This window comes from Corvus hawaiiensis, chromosome 7, assembly GCF_020740725.1.
Source record: "Corvus hawaiiensis isolate bCorHaw1 chromosome 7, bCorHaw1.pri.cur, whole genome shotgun sequence".
Lineage (NCBI taxonomy): Eukaryota > Metazoa > Chordata > Aves > Passeriformes > Corvidae > Corvus > Corvus hawaiiensis.
Window position 1 is genome coordinate 3,372,436 of NC_063219.1, and position 20,283 is coordinate 3,392,718.

At 40.8% G+C, this 20,283-nt stretch overlaps 1 protein-coding gene across 3 annotated transcripts in view; it reads right to left on the reverse strand.

Annotated features, from left to right (window-relative positions):
- The window catches only part of SPAG16 (sperm associated antigen 16), a 359,782-nt gene that overhangs the window by 183,182 nt on the left and 156,317 nt on the right, over positions 1-20,283 (reverse strand). For all 3 annotated transcript variants that reach the window (XM_048309624.1, XM_048309623.1, XM_048309625.1), the window contains one exon: positions 8,061-8,204. In XM_048309624.1, the coding sequence (XP_048165581.1) occupies positions 8,061-8,204 (144 nt within the window). The remainder of the gene's footprint in view (positions 1-8,060; positions 8,205-20,283) is intronic.

Sequence of the window (20,283 nt, forward strand, 5' to 3'; positions counted from 1 at the left end):
TAGAAACATTTGGCTTGTGGGAGTGGGTGGAAGGGGAAAAATTTTAATCAAATCCATTACCTGGTTATTGATTTCTCTTTGCCAGACTGATCCTGTAGAATACTTATAAAGCCTTTGACATTGAGGCGTTTGGCCAAAGATATTGGATTAGACTAAGCAAAGCTGAGCTTCTCATGTAATCTCTCATATTTCATTTATATGTGATTTATTCCTTTGTCCAGCAGAGGCTTTTTATTGATAAAAATAATGAGATTGAGAATCCCAAAGGAAATCTAATGCCCACCCAAACATATTTGTGAGGTAAAAATAGTAGGCTTTGTAAGCTTGAGAGAGAATGATATTAAGACTGCTTCCTTGTATAAAAAATATGAAGCTTATCAAAGATTTTGAAATAAATAAAGCTATTTTTGAAATTAAAATTTTGCTATACTTGAGAACACCATGCACACAGTGAACACTGTTCACAGGGGAACTGAATGAAAGACTTCTGAAATAGTTCTTTTCCTTGCAGAATAAATGAATATAACTTTTTTTCTTTTGACTCCTGTATTAGCTCAGTTTGATAAAACACCTTAACAACTGCTAAATATGATGTGTTATATAAAGCCAGTTAGATGACTGAAAATTAATTGTGCCACTCAAAAGAAGTTTCTTACCACTGGCAAATTTAATATGTAATCTGGTAACTAAAGGCTTTATTGAACTACACAGGAATTCAACATCCTCTAAAAAATTAAATCATTACGCCTTTTCACTAAATAAGTGTTCAAAAGTCCTAAGTAGAACATACAGACTCTCTCATGTTTCTTTCATAGCTATCAATAGCAGTAAAAGGATAAATAAAACTCATCTGTTTCTGCAGTGAGGCCTGAATTAGGTTTTAAAGACTATTTCAAGGAACAAAACAAAATAATTCTATTCCACTGATAGCCAACAGAGGCCTTCGTGATTAACATGAGTCTTACAACTCTTTTTTATGTGAATGCTTAGAGCGGAGTTGGTGGCTTTCGAGTCTGAGCCTCGTTTAATGTATAGCGTGAAGCTCAGCATTTACAACTCCAAAGCCAGCAGAAAAAGTGTTCTGTAGCTCAGTGTCCATGGACCTTTTATTACCAGTAATCTCCAAATCCCTTCTCTGGGAGGACTGTTGGTCTGGCTGGCTCAGTGGCCAGGCAGAGGGTGAAGGCTGACGTTCTCCTTCTCCTCCTCCCTGGCTCCCAGGTGAGCACAGCAGCTCCCTGAGCAGCCTCACCCACTGAGTTCTGCCTTGCTTCAGCTCCTCGCTCTCCAAATGAAAGATGCAATTAATGGAACCCTCTAATCTTAACACTGACTGATGATAAAACCACTTCCAAGATTTCTGTGCTGTCCATCATGAATCCAGCAGTTCCCTGCAGACAGAACACATCCCTGCGATGTGCTGCACATCTCCTGCCCACCTGGGCCGTTTGTGCTCAGTATTCGACTCCTCTAGAAGTACCTGACCAGCTGGAAGTGCATTGCAGAGCCATACAGTGCCTGCACAGTGAATTATCTGGGAGGCCCTGATGCCTTTGCCTGGTCTTAAAATCAAGAGTCAAACACTGTTAGAAGGGGAAAAGGGATTTTACCTTGGTATTTATTTTAAGGATCCTTAGGTGTACACGTCCAGGTCATGCGCGTTGAAATGCACCCCGCCGAGTCTATCTCTGTGTCCGTGTCTCTCTGTGTCTCTCCCCCCCAACATTGGGTATAACATTATAGGTTTTACTAATTAGCATATCTATCAAAGATTCTCCAATGAGAGGCTCAAGTGAGCCCCCCTCCCCAAGGAACCTTCCCCTGGATGGTTCTATCTTGGTTTACAGAATGTGTTCTGGAGAGGACCCTGGGGTCTGGGGCACACTGATCCCTAGCTACGAAGCTTCTAAAATGTTTAGTCTCTTAGCTTGACAAACAAGTCCAAGAATGTAGGCAAAAAGCACTAGGAGTACAGAAGCTGTAAAAGGTATAACAGGGGTATAAAAGAAAAGGCAAAACTCTTCATGGCATCAGCCCAGGGCCCATGTAACTTTTGTAGGATTGGGCAGTAATCCCACAAAAGCACACACAGCTCTAATGCCACCAGAAAAACAATCTGGAGCACAACAAACAGGAGGGCCCCTGAGCATATCACTGCGGAAACTTTTCCATACCAGGATTTGAAACAGTCCCTGACAAAGCTGCATTTCCAGCCTGCTCCTTCCTCGATATCTCCAGGAGCTTCCTTTGATCCTGCTGGTTTACATGTACAGTGTCACCTTGGTGTGACTGCTGACCCAGCCTGGGCAGTGGCTCTAACAGATGGGTGATACCAAAACCCAACACTTTAAAATCACTGACTCCAAACCTTTCCTCATTTCTTCCTGTGGACAGATTTTTTTACAGAGCCCAGAAGTATATGTGAAGGTCTCTAATAAGAAAGAGCCTGCAGTAGTGTAGTCAAATCCCACTGCTCAATGTTAAATTACAGTTTCTGTGCAGACAAATGCTGCTGCATTTCACTAAAACAAACATAAGATTGTAGCAACATCTTGTAGATCCTGGAATCATAACTGCAGCAGTGACTGTTTGTTCTGTAAGTCCCCCTAGTTTCACTAACTAACTACAGCATCAAATCTTGGAAGCCAGTGCATTAAACAAAATGGCATAATAGATAATTCCTGCTTCTTCTCATAGAAATAAAAATGAATCTAGGACTGGCATTAGGAATTACTAAACTATGAGGAGAAATATATTTGATGTTAGTAGAATTTTTTATATTATCTTGCTACTGTGACTAAAGAACCTCCTCTTCTCAGTATGGCATCAAGTGCTTTACATTTGCTGAGGCTTCGTGGGCCCTGTACCATCTTAGTTATTCAAAAAATATTATTTGCAATTTGTAACAAGAAAGCAGTCATTTATCTTTAGTAGCAGATTTTGTGTGACTCTCTTCATACCGTGCAGCTGTTTCTCACCACACACTGATACCTGAGGAGATTATGACTGTCAAGAAGATTGGTGTGGATTGATGCATCCGCACCTCCCAGGACTGGGACCCTCCTCAGCAGCACAGTCTGTGGGGAGCCAAGAGCAGCAGAGGTGGGGGATGAATAAAGAAGCACACCTTGTAATTCACCTTGATAATCAAAGCACTTTGGGCTCTCAAACTACAAAAGCATGTCCACTGAGAAATTCTGAAGTGGTGCCTGGACCTGCCAAGCTGTCAAGTCTGATTTTTGCTCCTCAATGTTTCCCTCCATGCACCAAGTCCTGTGAGATGCAGTGAGCAAGGAGCAGTGTCAGCCTGTGCCTGCTGCCTCAGAACATCTGAGCCTGGCTGGATCAAAACCAGCTGCCTCCCCTTTCTGGGACTGCCTTCCCTCCTGAATTTTGGCCTTTGCTTCCATCACTCCTCAGAAGTTTCTTCACACCCTCCCTCCCTTCCTCAATTACTGTTCTTTTCTGTCTATCTTTTTTCCACACAAAGTCATCTCTGGATAGCTTTTTCACAAATGATAAGATAAAAAAAGAAATTAAAGTAATATAAAAACTAAAATTAGGAACTTACCTGAGTAAGAACTAATTTCAGTTTCAAAGTTTATTCTGACATCAATTCTGCTCAGGAATTTGCTTTTTAAAAAGATTTTATAAAAACTGTTCTAAGAGTTTTTGTATGATGAGAAAATAACTTCCACTCTGATCAAGTCTTACATACACAATTCCATATTTATCAGTCACTGCTCTTGAAAACTTTGGGCAAATATCATTATTCTGGTCCCTTTTCCCCACGCTGGATTGTCAGTAACGTTTTGTACTTGGTCTTGAGAGGCCAACACAATGCTCAGTCACCCACAGCCTGCTCCCATGTGCTACAGAATTCCCTAAAAGCTTCTTGTGTGAATTCAAGCCCACCTGGAGTTGCCATCCAGTCTCTCTCCAATTCCTCATACCCATCCTCAATATATTCTGCAAATTCTCTCTCTACAAGGTTGTCTTTCTCCTCTATCCATGCACAGGCTTCCAACTGAGTAACATCACCTCCTTCAGCTTCAAGAAACACCACCCAGGAAGAACATGGGTTATTCTTTCAGTCCAACACCTCATCTTTCTCTTGCTTCCCCTCACTGGCACATTTTTCTGGGGTATCAAACATGACATGCTTTTATTTGCATGCTTGATGCATGAATCTACTTATTCTATCTCTTCTTTAATTTCTTTTATTAATTACTGAGGAAGCAATACCTGCCTCCAGGTTTTCCAATAGCAGTAGAACTTACAGAAAATCCGCACAGTAAAGGTAATTGCTGTAACAATTGTTATAGAATAATAAATTGGTAACAGTTTTGATTTCTTTCCTCAGTAACTGTGGGAGTTGCAATAGCAATAGAAAGGACAGCAGAAGCTCTGCCTCTTTCTTAGGGGAACAGGGCATTACAAAGGACTTGACAATCTGACAACTTTCAGAGCAAGTTTTAAATAGCTTTTAGAACCTACAGTTTGTACTTCTCTTCAATTCAGAAATTTATTGTATTCCACAGAACCAGACAATGTTTGCATGAAAAAGGCTACAAACATTTTAGAAGAGTTGACTTGATTAATATTTATGAATATATTAAGGACATTACATATTGTACCAGCACACATGCAGGGCAAGAATACAGTATTTTACTGCTCACTGGGATTTTATCAGACATTAACACACACCTCGGCTATGCTGCAGAGCTTGATTCTTAAGCCACCCAGGAAGGTTAGTAACAAAGATAAATAAATCTAGTACATGCCATGAAGTATCTTATTGCAATTAGAGTATGGTCCTTAAAGGTACAGCATTAACATCCTCAGCTCATTCTGGAAACTGGCAGAAGATGCAGATTTTTGTCTGTTATTTCAACTATTTGAGTCACCTGGCACCCACAGGTGCACTACAACAGCTCTTCCCCAGCTCTCCAGATTCTGACCACGAAGTCTCTGTGCATGACTGTGACAGGGGACATTCTGACTCCCTCATTCCTTCACATCTAGAAAAGGCAAGCTGAAAAATATTAAATTTTTCAACAGTGACAGAAGCTTGAAACAGCTAATTCATCTGCAAAGCAGTGTTCAGCCAGACCAGAGTAAAAACATTGTTTGTTTTTGAAGTTTGACCAGGTGTCACCTGAGTTTCAAAGAAGGAAGCACTGTTCTCCTCCCTCCTCCCAGCTGCTGCATGCTGCAGATGACAGGACCTGTTTGAAGTTTTGCTTTTATTTTAAAAGCTTAAGGCAGTGTTTTACTCTCAGATCTGCAGAGAGCTGCTCTGCTCTCCTCACATGCACAAAGCCAGGCTGCTGCCCTTCATCTCCTGTCCTGGGAGCCACTGCAGGGAGAACACATGGGACACTGGACCCTTCGTGCCAACCCAGGAGAGACACAGTGGCAGCCTCGGAGCCTCAGCACACTCTCACCTCACCCTGCTTTGATCACAAGTGAAAGAGAGGTGGCTTTCAGCAAAAAATCATTGTGGAATGAAGCATCTTGTCAGTGGGGGGAGGAAAACTCCTCCATCCAACAACTCTTTGCCCCTAAGGCTCCGTGATGATCCTTAAGGACACTGCAGTACATCAGTACTGAGAAAGCTTCAAAGGACAATCCTCATTTCTGTAACATCTGGTCCAGAGCCTAAAACACACATTTACCTTCTTATTGCTACTTCCTAGAACCACATTCTCTCATGGCTCTTGGAGACACTGAGGACATGTAAACCCAACAGCACTTTAGCTCCAAGTTTCTAGATCTTCCCAGCTACCAGTGAGACTGGCAGCTTTTTTACACCCCTATTTACACGGAGGTGGCACAGAGATAACCATGAGAAGGACCCTTGCTCAAGTAATACTCTGTGAGCACGTAAAACCTCAGATTTCTGGGATTTTAAGTCACTTGCATGTGCAGAAGCATTAGGTAAATGCACATCACAGCTCTACATTGGATTCTCCTCAAATCATTAGTGCCTGGCTGCCAGGGTGTGTGTGGGTTATCGTATGATGCTGTACCAAGATGATCTGACAGCAGACTCGTGTGTCGCTGCATGCAGAACACTTCTCACACCAGCAGTGGAGATTGCTCTGGACCTGATTTTGCACAGAGAGAAGGAACACAGAGGAGAAATGATCTCACAGAGGACAAACATGAAAAACTGTAGAACTCTGGAAGTTCTACCCAGATCACCATTTAATAGCCCAGTGGCACAAAAATATTTTTCTTTTCCACGTCTGGGGTGAACATAATTTTAAATCTTTAATGGGAACAAAACTAGAGGTTATCTACATTTGACTCCAGAAAAAGAACAAAAAATCTATTAAGACTCTTCATTTTTACTTAATTGGTTTTACTTCCGGAAAAAACAGATATATGAGTCTCATATCCAAAAAAAACCCCAAAACCAAACAAAAAACCCTCAAAAAACTATGATTAAATGTATTCTGCCACATTATATATTTTATGCAGTAACAGAAGACAATATTTTAACAGCACTGCTTTTGAATCACTCCAGAGCATTCAGCAGGAGTCAATTTATATTGCAAGAGAATAATGATGTACCTCAACTCATTTTAATTTCAATGATTGAATGAGAAATAGGAAAGCCTATTGAAAGGACTGTATTCTGGTCAAAGACTAATGAGAAAATAGTTTTGAGTCTCTGAGTCAGCGGGTGTCATGGTAACAATGCATTATCGAAATCTGATTAGTATGCCCAGCAGCTTTATAAATGATAACATGCTCTTCTAATTGTATTTCCCTTTCTTCCCCTGTGCTAAGTTTTATCTTCACAACAGGTAAGAGGTAAAGGCAGCATTCTGTTTATCTGCAAGTTTAAACCGTGTCCCCCGCTCACAAACTCTGAAATCTGTCATGCAGCAATAGACAAATTTTCCTACCACCTTAAAGCAAGAAGCTGAGTTTTCCATTTCCCTCCTCCTGTATTATATGAAATGATTTAAGTTAAATATTATCCTCTTCTTTTAAATGTAATTATTTCTAAGGACGTACACATGAAAAAGAGAACACTGTGAAACACAAGCTTCTTAAGAAAAAGCCTGTTTCTCATAGGAGAAAGTGATGCAAGAGAAGAGTAAGTGCATGTTTAATTCATCCCAGAAAGTGTGACTCCTTGTTTTTGAGGTTTTGAAAAGAAGGAGGGGATTTTCTTGTGTTTAGATGACTGTGTGTGCTTTTGGTAGCTCATTACAAACTCAGAAATCAGGAGGAACCATGAAATTAAATAGGATACATTTCCTCCTCATGAAGAAGAGAGCTAATATTGCTTCATAAAATAAACACAATGAAAATACAAGGTTGAAGGCTTAATAATGCTCCTTTTATAACCGAGCCTCAGGTGAATAGCCTGGCAGACCTTTATTATATTAACAGTAAAGAACTCTGTTTAAACTGCTGCCTCACAAATCTGATGCAAAGTAATTTCAACATATAGAAGCTCAGCCTTATCAAATGGATTTTAGTTTTGAGAGTAAAATGGTGTCCTATTTTTCAACAGAAAGGCCAAAAAATCTAATCCATGTTTGCCCTATTTCCATGACCCTTGTAACTTAAATATTTAATTTTTATTTTCAGTGTTCACTTTCATTTATTAATTCAGCTTCAAACCCATATGATGAAAGAGCAGGAAAGCTCATATTCTTATTCTCTAAGTACTCCAAATACTCTTAGTCATACGACAAATAATGTCTAATACAAGAAGTCAACTTTTCCGTATTATTAATAATGGGACTGTGTTTGCCATAGTGCACCAACAGGGAGAAAATGAATACAGCAAGACCTGAAAAGCTTATTACTCCTTGTTATGTGCACTGGCACGGGGACAGAGTTTAAGATGTACAAAATACTAAAAGCAATCAGTCTTAAGTCAACACTGTGAAAGGCAGAGGAACATTTTATCTACACGTTTGGGAATTCAGCAGGGAGTGCGGGGCCCCCTGAGAACAGAGAGGCAGCAGAGCAGCCCAGTGAATGAAGGAGCTCCAGGAGGGAGCAGGGCTGGTTCAGGGACTCTGGGCACTGACCTGGGCCTGAAGCAGCAGCCTGAGAGCCAATCCGTGTGACCTTCCCCTGTCATGAGGATGTTCCCATCAGGGAAGCCCCACGTCTTCCACAGGCGGTCATCGCCACCAGTGAGCACAATGTTTTTTCGGGGGTGTAAAGCCAAGCTGCAGGAAAAAAGAAAGGCAGGTTATGTTCCGTACCAGTTCCATTTTCTCTGAAATACATAAGATCCATTTAACTCAGGGCAACAGCCCCAGGAGTCTGATTCTGGATGGACTGAGCAAGCGGTGATGTTTTCTAAGCTCAAGAGAATTCAAAATACATGCTGTGGAGATGAGCTGCTGCTGCTGCTGAAGAAAACAGAACAGGACTGATTTCTGTGAAACCGGAATTGTTTTCACAGTCTCCTGAAGTTCCAGTTAACAGTCAAAAAATGCTTTGAAATACTTTGTTAGGTTATGTTCTAACAAACATGCAACAGGGTAACAAGCTGCACCAACGTGATTAACTTTCCCACTTATCCAAAATAATTTCAAAAAGCACTGGTGTCAGCCTGTCCCCACTTATGCCCACAGGTGTAAAGTCTCCTACCACTGTGAAATAACTCAAATGATAATTACAGTCCAGGAGCTACAGTCGTTGCCAGCACTTTAGAGCCCATTCACTGGGACTAGGTCAGAAAATCCGTTTCAATTCTGTACTCAAGATGTGTTCCATGTTTTCATTTTTTAATATGCAGCACGCTGCGATGTAATGGAAATCACAGACTTAACACACCCCTAGACTGAAAACTCAGTTTATTTTTGATTTAGCAACTGCAGTGCAGCTTAAAATGGATCCAGGGAAGAAAATCAATCTGTTGGAAAGATAACAAGTAGTGTATTTCATATGGATTTGGTTATTTGATTTAAATCATTGTAATGCCTTACTATTTGTTGAACATCAAAAAGTTCTAGTAGTTGACTTTAGTCCCAGGAGTGGATTATTTAGACAGATTAAATCTGGAGTTCAGAATCAAAATGCAATAATGGGGAAAGGAATCACAACCTGTGTGTGCACCTATTTCAGCTGTGCATCAGAGCCAACAGCTTGGAGAGAAAAACGCTTATTAAAGCAGAATGAGAGGAGAGAGAGACAATGCTAAGCACCCAAATGGGAAGAAAAGAGAGGACTTAGAAGGCACAATGTCATAAAAATCTCTTTTTTTTATTAGTACCTTTCTCCTGCACTCAAATTATTTCATAAAATTCCTAAACCAGAACCACAGCATCTACTATATAGGGAAAAATAATTCCCTCTCTCAAATCCATGCTAAAAATATATTTATGTCAACTAGAATTTCATCAGAAAACATCTATTCTTGCAGTTTAATGCCCAGCCTAGGAAGATTCCTACAGACTCATCAGTTGAATCCATCTGCTCGAGTGAGGAGCCTGGGATTTACTCATTCTCTAGTTTCTTAGAAAAAAATGCTTTCCATCTTTTCCTAAAGAGGATAAACTTCCTCTGCATTAATAGGAAAAAAGAGAAGGAGGGAATGATGCTATTTAAATTCTGCAGAAATACACAGAGAGCAGTTGTATCACTTAGATTGGCCACAACAGATATCTAGAAGAGCAAGGGGGGAATAGAGATAAAAGGAGAGAGCTAAAGGCTGAGAGGAGGTACCAGTGGCCTCCAAATTACAGGATGAGAAGAGCTGTCCCAGAATCCCTCTACTACGGAGACCTCTGAAGCACCAACAACCCCACTGCTGCTATCTGCCTATGAATGCAGCTGACATTATTCTCTTACCCTGCTTCAGATGGTTCAGATCCCCTCCAGTTTTTCCCTCCAGGTATTTCAGCTCATAGTGGGGGCTGTTGTGAAGCCTTTCCATCAGCGTACTCAGATTCTGCCTAAAGATCTGCCTTCTCAGTTCCCAAGGTGCATTATACAGCCTCAGATCACCTTCAGTTCACCTTTCATGCAGAGAAAATTTAACCTGGTGGCTTTCCCTAGACACTGACTCTCCTCCCAAACAACCCTTATGCCCTGGCCAGGCTGCAGCTGTGCTCTCATCCATCCTGCCTCAGCTCCCAGGAACATTCTGCCTACCCTCAACCCTTCCAACACACTTCCAAGTCCAACTTCTGAAATGCTCAAAATTCTGCAGTGACCAGACATTCCTTTTGGAGCTTTGAGAAAATCCATATGGAAGAAAATATCCTGCTATCCGTATGAAGGCTGCAAATTTGTTTTTCACAGTCTTTCCTTTTAATTGCTGAGCTTTTGTAAGATGCTGCTGCTGTCCAATGTTTTTCTTCCTCAATGCCATTTTTACAGGCACACAGTGAACACCATTTAATTAACAGCAAATTTGTGATATGACTGCTGTTGAGCTGCTTCTGAGAAAGGGAAGCCCATTCATCCAAAAGGCATTCTATATGCAACATTAATTAGGCACCCTTGTCTTCATTTCTGGCAATCCAGCATTGTATAGATTTTTGCTTCATCTCTGTTCACAGAGTCTAATTATTTCCAGCACAGAAGACTTTGGGTGGATTGGAATGGAAATCAATAATGGAACATGTGTGATAGGAACATTAGTTTTCTCCTCCTCCTCCTCCTTTGGAATAAAGTGGGATCAGCGGAGACTCAGCCAAGAAAAAAACCAAACCCAACAAAAAACCCTCTCAGAGATTTGCTGCTGTTGAGTATATAAATACCCTTGTTTACACAACTCACTCTGGCATTATAAGACATTCTCATCTCTTCAGCACTTGCCATGGTAGATATATAGTACTCCCAGTAATTTGCTTTCAAAACAATCATCGATTATTTTAATTTATTTTGACTGAGCCATAAATAAAAATACAGTATCTTCAGATGCAAAATACTTTCAGTCTCAGCACATTCCACACTTGACCACTTCATACACATAAAAACCAACCTTCAGGTCAAAAAGTGCTGCACCCAAAGCTGCCTGGGGAACCTTAGCTGGGTGTTTAGTAGAGCCAATAACCTGAGAGAGGGCAGATCTCAGATCTATGTGAAGGAAAACTTCCTGGCAACAGGGTTTCTGAAACACTGGAACCAATGTGCCATGATCAGCCTGTTCTCCTGGCTCTCAGCACACCCTCAGGTATTACCCAGGTAGATGGTTTCCATCATGGTTAGGAGAAGGAACTGGTCATTCCACACAGAAAACTGACAGTGCTTGTAAGTGAAAGAAAAATCTGACCTCAATTGTCTCAAAATTAGGCACTCAGAGAATGAAAAACACAAAATTAATTACCAATTTAGTACTCCTAAATGACTTATCCAACCTCGCCCAGTTGCTCTGTGGCAGAAACAAAGGCAAAATCCACTTTTCTATGGTTTCACATATAGGAGTTATACAGAAAAGTATGTTCTCAATATAGACAGCCTTCAGCTGCCAAATTCTAATACAGCATTGTACTGAATATTGCTTCTGATACATGATTTTTAGAACTTCATGATTTGATCAAATTTATTTGCATTCCCGGGTACTGGCAAAGACATTTGTTGCTAATGCCAGTAGCTGCTTTCAGACCAGAAAGCTCTCTGCTGCATTTCTTGCTCCAAAATATGAGAGCAGCAGAGTTCCTCCAAGATTTTAAAAAAAAAAACCAAATGCATTTTTCCTAGTGACAGAAACATTTCAGCCAAGATTTTCTTACACAAAAAATCAGCCTTGCTCACCATACCTAGCACAGGAAATTTGGGGCTGAGCAATTACATTTGGGTGAAGTTACAACTGGCTGAAAACCTTGGTTTTATAGTGGAAACTGTTGGGAAATTGCTGATATTTCTTTCTTTGCCATCAGGGCGGGTTTTGGAGGCAAGGACATGACATGCACTGAATTCCAGAGGATGGATACTGGTTACAGCCTCAGACAAGAACAAATATATATAAATAAGAACGCATCAACAGCCCTGCTGAAATCAGTGATATTGTTCACATGCACACAGTTATATTGCTGGACTGCACCCTAAAAATCTACAGAGCTTGTAAAAGCTGAAATTTTATTCCAGGCCTGATTTTGCTGGACCTCAGCCAGTTGTGCTGAGACAAAGGACAAATGAACCAAAGCATTAGGAACAGTTCCTGTGGCAATGGATGTGTGAACTGCACAACCTAACCACGTTTTCCCACCTCTGAGCTGCCACCAGCTGCTGCCCAGCTTGGTCCCAGGAACAGCTGCTGGGTGTGTGTGGGATGGCCACTGCTCCCTCACCCCCACGCTTCAAGAATCTCATTGCAAACAGGGGCAACCTATACATTTTCAGGGTAAACAAGTAGGGCCCACACAACAAAAATGAGATCAAGGGAAGGCCCATTTTCACCTCACGGTGGACTGAGGGGTGGCAGTGGCACTCATGGAAATTCCCTCGCTTCCAGAGGGGAAAGGGAGTGACAGTAAACACAGAGGTTGCCCTTTCGCTGCAGCACATCCCTTATTTCCCTCCTTACCTACATGAGGGTGGATGGGGACGAGGAAAACCAAGGCAAACAGCAGCACTCCGAGGGCAGCAGGGGCAGCTCCAGCCGCTGCCCACAGACCCACGGAGCCCCTCGGCCACAGCAAGAGGCCTTGGGGCAAACAAAGACCAAAGAAAGGACACAAACTGCCAGACAAATGCTCTCAGCTAAGATTAACCTGCCAATAAATTAAAACTAAACATATCGCAACAGCCTAATCAATCATTCTGCCTGCTACAACTCACCCTAACATGCCTTCTTTGAACATCATCTCTAATATAGTCATTTATACCACCTTTTTTATCCTGGCTTGAGTTACCTGGTCTCACCTGACAGCATTCTTCAGTAATAATTATAACCCTGACATTTAATTCAGGGTTTTATTATGCAACCGTAGCATAACTGAATAGCTTGTATTCCTGTTCGAGGTCTTAGAATTTATCTTTTCTTGACAAAATGGAAGAGGGGAATAATGCTTTCAGTAAAGAAAATAAGAGCTAAAACAGACCAAAAAAAAAAGGATAAAGCAAAAAAAAACCCATAAGAGAACATAAGAAGGGGAAAATACTCAGAGCACAAAGCTCCTATCTTTTGTTTCATTTATGTAAATGCCCGTCTGGAAGTCAGTGATAGATCTCAGTCACAGCAATGCTTAAAAAACTCTATCCTGTCTGGTGAAATTCCTGGCTGCTTCCCAAACTCCTATGACTCAGGATTTAGGAGGGAGAAAACTTGCTAGAATCTCAGCGTACCTGAAGTTAACCTTCTAGATTGCCCAGCAGACCTTGGTACACCCTAGAAAATAATGAGAAAACAGTCTTCCAGAGCCTTGAACTTCTACCTCTAGAGACCGAGCAACTTCCTAATTCACAGTCGAGTTTATGTACTTATTCTAGTCCCCATGCACACAGAATCTTCACTCTCAGCTGTAGAGCAGCAGCAAACATATTTATTTCTCTGAAGTGGAATAAATACACACACTTTCTAACTTGGCGAACCCAGTTCTCCTCTCAAAAATAAACAACTTCAGGAAGTGGACACTCTGTACAATATACAGTGCCTCCAAAAATAATTGTATTCAACACATCACTGTAAGTCCCTGATACAGACACAGCAGTGATAAATTCAGAACATCCATTTTGTGGTGTTCTCTGATCACTCTCTGTTTATCCACTCCATGTGCAATTATCAAAATGCATTCATTTGTATTAACTCAGTGTTGTAACCTACCCAGGTTTTACTGTATTAGATATGACTGTGTACATGCTCTGCCAATATAAATTCATTTTCTTCTTACCAACAAAGTTTGGCCCTGGCTCAAATCTGAGAAAAAGTCAAAACTGTCCTGTTGATCTGCATGTGTTTTCAGAGGTCTCATCCTTTGAAGACACATGCATATTCCTGAATTGTGCAGTACTAGGAGTACTGCTGATTTCACAGCATATTAACTTAAAAACATCCATAGTCCTGTTCAAGATTGAGTCCTTAACAAGATCGGGGAAAGCGATTTTTCTAGAACCTATGTAATAACATGCAAAGTGTTTCTGTCACTATAGTCTCATGTACTGTGAACCTCTGCAACCTAACATTAAGCCTCTTCTCTAGAATGCCTGTAAATAACAACAGGCATGAATCTAAATTACTTCTTAAAGAATCTTTACTTACTCATTCCTTTTATTGTTCTTACAAGATTGTTGATAATTAATGCTGGCCAAAGGAAAAAAAAAATCACTTAAGTCTTCAGCGTCAGCTGTTACACATTACAGAAACAGCTCCTTTCTAACCTGCCTTAAGCCAGAGCAGCAGGCAAGGAACAAGCCACCTTCCTCCACACAGAGAACCACTGTTTATTTTCAGTGCAAAATTTGGGGAGTTTGGCTTGTTTTTTAAATTTATTTAAATTGTCATAAAGTTTAGAATTTATTTAGATTGTCATAAAGTTTAGATGCTGACAAAGCTGTGAACAGAACAACAGACAGATCAAATAGCTGGGGTATTTTTGGTAAGACAGGGTGCTATTAAAGAAACCAACTAACTCAGGAGTTGCTTGCTGTGACTGTAGCTCACAAGCTCTTATTTAGTATGTATTTGAATCAATTTTTCAAGCTTAGTCAACTTATTAGGTAAGCAGCATACTTTAGGGAGAAATAATTGAGCCAAAAGCAAAAAGAATGAGAGCAGCAACAAACAAGTAGATGCAATTAAAAAGATAAAACATTGACATCCTTTCCTAATATCTTTCCTCTGGAGTGAAAGCTGCACTTCTGTGCCTGAAATGATTTATGCCATGATTCACACTGCTCGTCACTCACCTTTTACTACCCCTTTACGAAAAATGCTGCATCACCTCTTTTAGGGAAAGGCAGCCCCACAGGAGTATTAAATCACAGCATCCAAAATAGCACTGTAACGAGATTAGTGTGGACCTGCAGCCTCTGGAAGCCAGCTCTGGAAGGGATCGCAGCTCTCAGGACAACTCTCCAGAGCAGCAGGGGAGAGGCACGGAAAACCAGGGTCAGAGCATGGGCAAAGCTTGGCAGAGGAAGTGCCCTGGGTTTTCACACTGCACCTCTGCTTGTGAAGCACTTCACGGGCAGGGAAGCAAAGGGAAAGGCAATGTTGGCCAACTTGGCTAAAACTTTCCCGACCCAATACACCACTGTTGCCTCCTTTTTTGTCCTGTGCATTAGGTACTTGTTGGGTACAGAGATAACTGGCTGGGCTTCCTCTGGAATGAAAGAGACTGCTTTTCTAAAAGACTATTCTAGCCTGACCAGCTTGAAAAGATGCAGATTGCTTTCACAAAAGCTTCTACCTGTGGCCTGGTTTGAATTAGTTTCCATCATTACTGTTAGCAATTCCCAGTCTCCTGTTGCATGGCAGCTTTTTCACAGATGATTAGGAGCAGTGTTGTGGTATAAAAGGGTTTGGAAGAGAAAGTACTTGAAACTTGCCAGTTGGTAAATTTTGTTAAATTATCAAGGTTGATAAAGGAAAATATTAAAAAATATAATTTGCAATTAGAGCATCAAACTAACTCAGATTTCTAAATTAGTAAGAAACCAAAGCATTGCCTTTTCAAGGTCAGTTTCCCACCAGTGTTCCTTTCTCACTTTTGGAGGCAGAGAAGGGTTTAAAGCTCTGTGCTTTATTTCACTGTCGTAATGCTGAAAAATGCTTCCATCAACAGAATTAATGGAAACTCTTGTGGGAAGAAAGTTACATAAATAAATAGTTTCTTCACAGTTAGGACTAAGAGGCAAAGTCAGTAGCTATGAATCATGTTCTTCTTCTGTGATCTCCGTAACCAGGTGTATGCGTATGAGAGAGAAATGGATTTTCGGTTCAGAAATTCTCTAGTCCCACAATCCCAAGTTGTAGCTGCAGCTCCATAAGGCTCTGTTGAGTCTGCCCCACAGGGTGGGCAGCTTTTCCCACTAAAAGCGGCCATTCCACATTTCCAGGACATTTCCAGAGAAAAATTTTTCAAGCTATTTATTCTACTCCCATCTCCTGCACAGACTTACAGACACATGTGCTGAAAGGCATCACCTACCCACCTTGGGCTGGGGAAGGTACACCCAGCACAGATTTGTATAACTTCTCCTTGAAAAGTAGGTTCTACAACACCTCTAAGGTGGCTTTTTCTGGGGTTCAGGCTTCAAAAAGTGTTTTGTAAACACAACCCTCATCACTGTGAGTACAAATAGCAAAAATTTCACTTAATTCTTCACTCAGGAATATGGAGAAAATGTCCTTCTCCCTTTTGCCTTAAAATCTTTATATATCAGATGGTTGTTACTAACATTGTCTTAACTTAGGCAAACTCAATTCTCTAAGTGATGCCGTTTTCCAGAGGCTTTTTAGAAGCCATAACCAAACATGGATATGCCATGTCAACTCAGACCTCACCAGCCCTAATTTGGAGTAATTACCCAACATTAAAGACACAGCATCCCTCTTCACACATTCCAGAATTACATTTCCTTAGTTTGTAACAGCGGTGTACTGTAAACCTTGTTACCTGTTGTTCCTCTTAACAGGTATTGCCTGTCTTGAATTTGTGTATCTAAATTATTTTTCCTAAATATATCATGAGGCACTTCACTTAATTCGAGTTCATCTCGCTGATTTCAGATCATCTCTGCAATCTGCCAAGTTTATTTTGAATTCTGATCTGATACAGAAAAGCATTTTCAGATCCTCACAGCTTGGTGTCATCTGCATACTTTATAAGCTACTCTGTATTCAGTCCTCCTCACTGCTAATGAAAACACTGAACGGAACTGATTTCCTAAGCAAATTCCCAAACTGAAATGCAGCCCTTGGAGTTCAACCAAGAGGTTCCTGGCCCAAGCCATTAAACTGGTTTGTACTAAAACTCACCCTTTAGAAAGGAACACAATACATTTTAAAACCCTAAATACAAGAAAAGCCACCATTTCCTCTGCTAAATTGTTGTGATAGTTAATTATCCTGGTTTATTTTTGTAGAATTTTACTTTAAAATCAGGCCAGCTGCATATTACACTGTAGTTACTGCATCAGAGAAAATATCCATATAAAACACTGACTTAGAGAATTATAGCTTGACTCTTCCATATTCTGCCATATCATTCCTTAGAACTCCTATGGATTCATCTTCACAGGCAGTAAGAGGTTAAGAATTTCTGAATATTTGGTGTGACTTCAACAAAGCAATGCTGTTTTAGGAGAATAAAGTCATATTTTTGTTTGCAGTTCCTGGCTCTGCTATGGAATTATGTACAGTCACTCACAGAAAATTATTACCATCCTGGTAATAAGTAAGCCCTTGGAGACCGTGGAATTTCTAGAATGTTTGCTACACAGTATTTGGCGTATCTGGCAAATTCTCTTCCCATCTTTCCTCCCCATTTGGTGTCCACAGGCATTACATGGAAGAAAGTAGAAAGCAAAGCTCTTCAAAACTGGAAAACAACCTTAGAGAGGCCCAGATCCACATAACTTTATGAAAACTAGAAACAGGTCTCAGAATTTCCTTCAACTTCCAGCATGCACAGCGAAAAAGAAGTTGGAATAGAAGAAATGAGAGACTCATTTTCCGGGACACTCATAGAAGGAAAAAAAATGCTGAAGACATATTCCAAGTGTTACTTATAGATTTACATTTTGACAAAGCCCTGAAAATATTCCTTGTAATGAACACTGACCACATACAGAACAATCTTCATGGTTGACTCTCCCACCTGCCACATATTCCTTTACCTCTTCCTAGACCCAAAAATTACAACATACCAGCCCCTAGAAATGCTTAAGGTAGTTCTAGCCTTTATAAAGATGCATTAAAGAAGACTAACAGAAGAGTCTGGATTAATAAAAACACATACATATTAAAAATGACTGCTGATACTCATGAGTTTCTGTGATACATATGGGAGTTTTACAGCCAAGTTGCAGGAGTTACCAGAAAGGAGTTACCTGAAAGGTGTCTTCATTCTGTTTAAAATGTAATGTTTTTCATGACTTACTGATATCTACAAAACAACCCCCTGAAGACGCAAAGTCATGCAAGCTACAAATTTTCAATTCCAAGCATATTTGGAAAAAAATGCCTTTTCCCAAGTCGTATCCAAATGAAAATGATGGGATTCCAGATTCCAATTTTTCACCTTTGTTAGCATTTTCACCATCTGCTGCCATTGGCACCATCTCCTGCCATTTACAGCCCCCAGATTCATGTTCCAAAGTGGTTCTAAATCTTAGGATGGTCCCAGCAACCTAAACGTTCTGCTGTGCCATGGATTTAGCCTATTAAGCCAGCCAAGAATCATAAAGTATCCAGAGCTGGGACCCACCAGGATCATGGAGTCCAACCCTGGCCTTGCCCAGGACACCCCAACAATCCCACCCTGTGCTTGAGAGCGGTGTCCAAACGCTCCTGGAGCTCTGGCAGCCGTGGGGCCGGGACCACTCCATGGGGAGCCTGTCCAGTGCCCAACCACCACCTCTTCCTAACACCCAGCCTAAACCTCCCCTGGCAGAGCTTCATAAACCTCCTGGAACACACAGTCGCACAGTACCAAGACTTCCCAACCCTCCACATGACCATTTTGCTCAGTGGTGTTGTCTATGCTGAACATCCAAACTCCTGCAAAGATGATGTTTATTAAAACCAGAGGACCATGCAAACAACTGAGAAGCTACAGCAACATCAACCTCAAGGGTTGCCATTTATCCTGCTTCCAAATTAGTCTTCATTCACTTCACATGGGGCTATAGAGAGGGATAAAGATCAGTCTCAACAAATACATACTTTTAGAACAAAATACAGTCCTGCTTCCAGAGCAGGAAAAAGAGGGACAAAATTGCTGTGAGACTTCAAGTCATCACTCCCATGGAAAGAAATGCAGAGCCCATTTATAAACAGATGCATGTTTTTCTCATATCCTGTGGGAGACTCAAAAAAGCTGAAAACATCTCAGTTTCATTTTGCCATGACCACTTTGTGTCCCACTGCGTGTGCATCACATGTCTGTTTATGGAAGAGAAAAAGCCCATATTCCTAAATTCTGGTCTGGAGACAAATACTAGTCCACAGAAAGTGAAGGACCTCTGAGAATCTGACCAAATACTACCAAAACCCCACACAGTAACATGTCTAAAGTAATTTTTTTACATATTTAAGCATTAGTGTTTCATTTAAGATGCCAGAGAGCTAAGAATGAGAAGAGGGGTGCCTGCTTATTTTTGACATGAGAGAGATAGACTTACAGGAAATGATGTTGTTATGCCATCTATTCTATAAAAAGCTAATGATGTCTTCCAGGAAGAGATGGATGAACTGGGGCACTGCAGCTTGCACCAGTCAGCCAGCAAAGCCTCATGGACAGAGCTGCAAGATTTGCTTCTGATGAGGCACAGGTATGAAGCACAACTCAAATAAGAGTTCCCTTTTGAGGGTAAGCACATCTGCATTGCTGCACGTCTCTACCAAGGCAGTGGCTATTTAGTGACCAGGATCTGGCGTGCTGGGGATGGAAGGTTGCAAACAGCTGCTGCAGAGATGAAATCTCTGGATGAAATGTTGGGATGATCACTGATTACCTGCACAGGTGATGACAAACCTGTGAACTTTCCAGCAGTACCTCTCCCGCACAATATCAACAGAAAGACCATGGAAGTTGTTTACTGGGGTTTTTTCTCTTTAAGTACAAGCTCAACTCACTCTAAACTCAAAATATTGGAATATTCTGTACCACTAAAAATAACCCCTTTGTAGTAACTAAAACCCAGCAACCTAAAAGCCAATCCTTAATCAGCTTTACCAAAATAGCTGATCAAGTGTAGTTGCACGTGGCTCTCTCACACATTCTAATTTTAACATCTGTATAACACCATTCACATTTGACCAATATACGCTGCAGACCAAATCCCCCATCACGTCTATTAGAGCTCACTATTACTGCAAAATTAAGAACTGCTAGGATGCAGAGTGCAACAGAACTCCATAGTCTATTTGTCATTGGAAAAACAATCATCAATATGGTAATTGCAGAAGTGCAAAATGCACTTTAAAGACCAATGCTGGTAATTTTTTTATTCCATGGAGCAGGAAAACTAATGAGGGACATCTTAGATTTGTTCAGGGTAATCCTAAAAGCAGTAAATAATGCTTACGATGTAAGTACTTTAAAGTAGATTGCCTAAAGTGAAAAACAGAAAAGATTCTACTCTAATGTTACAGATGCAGAAACACAGGAATTTAAATCACCATTA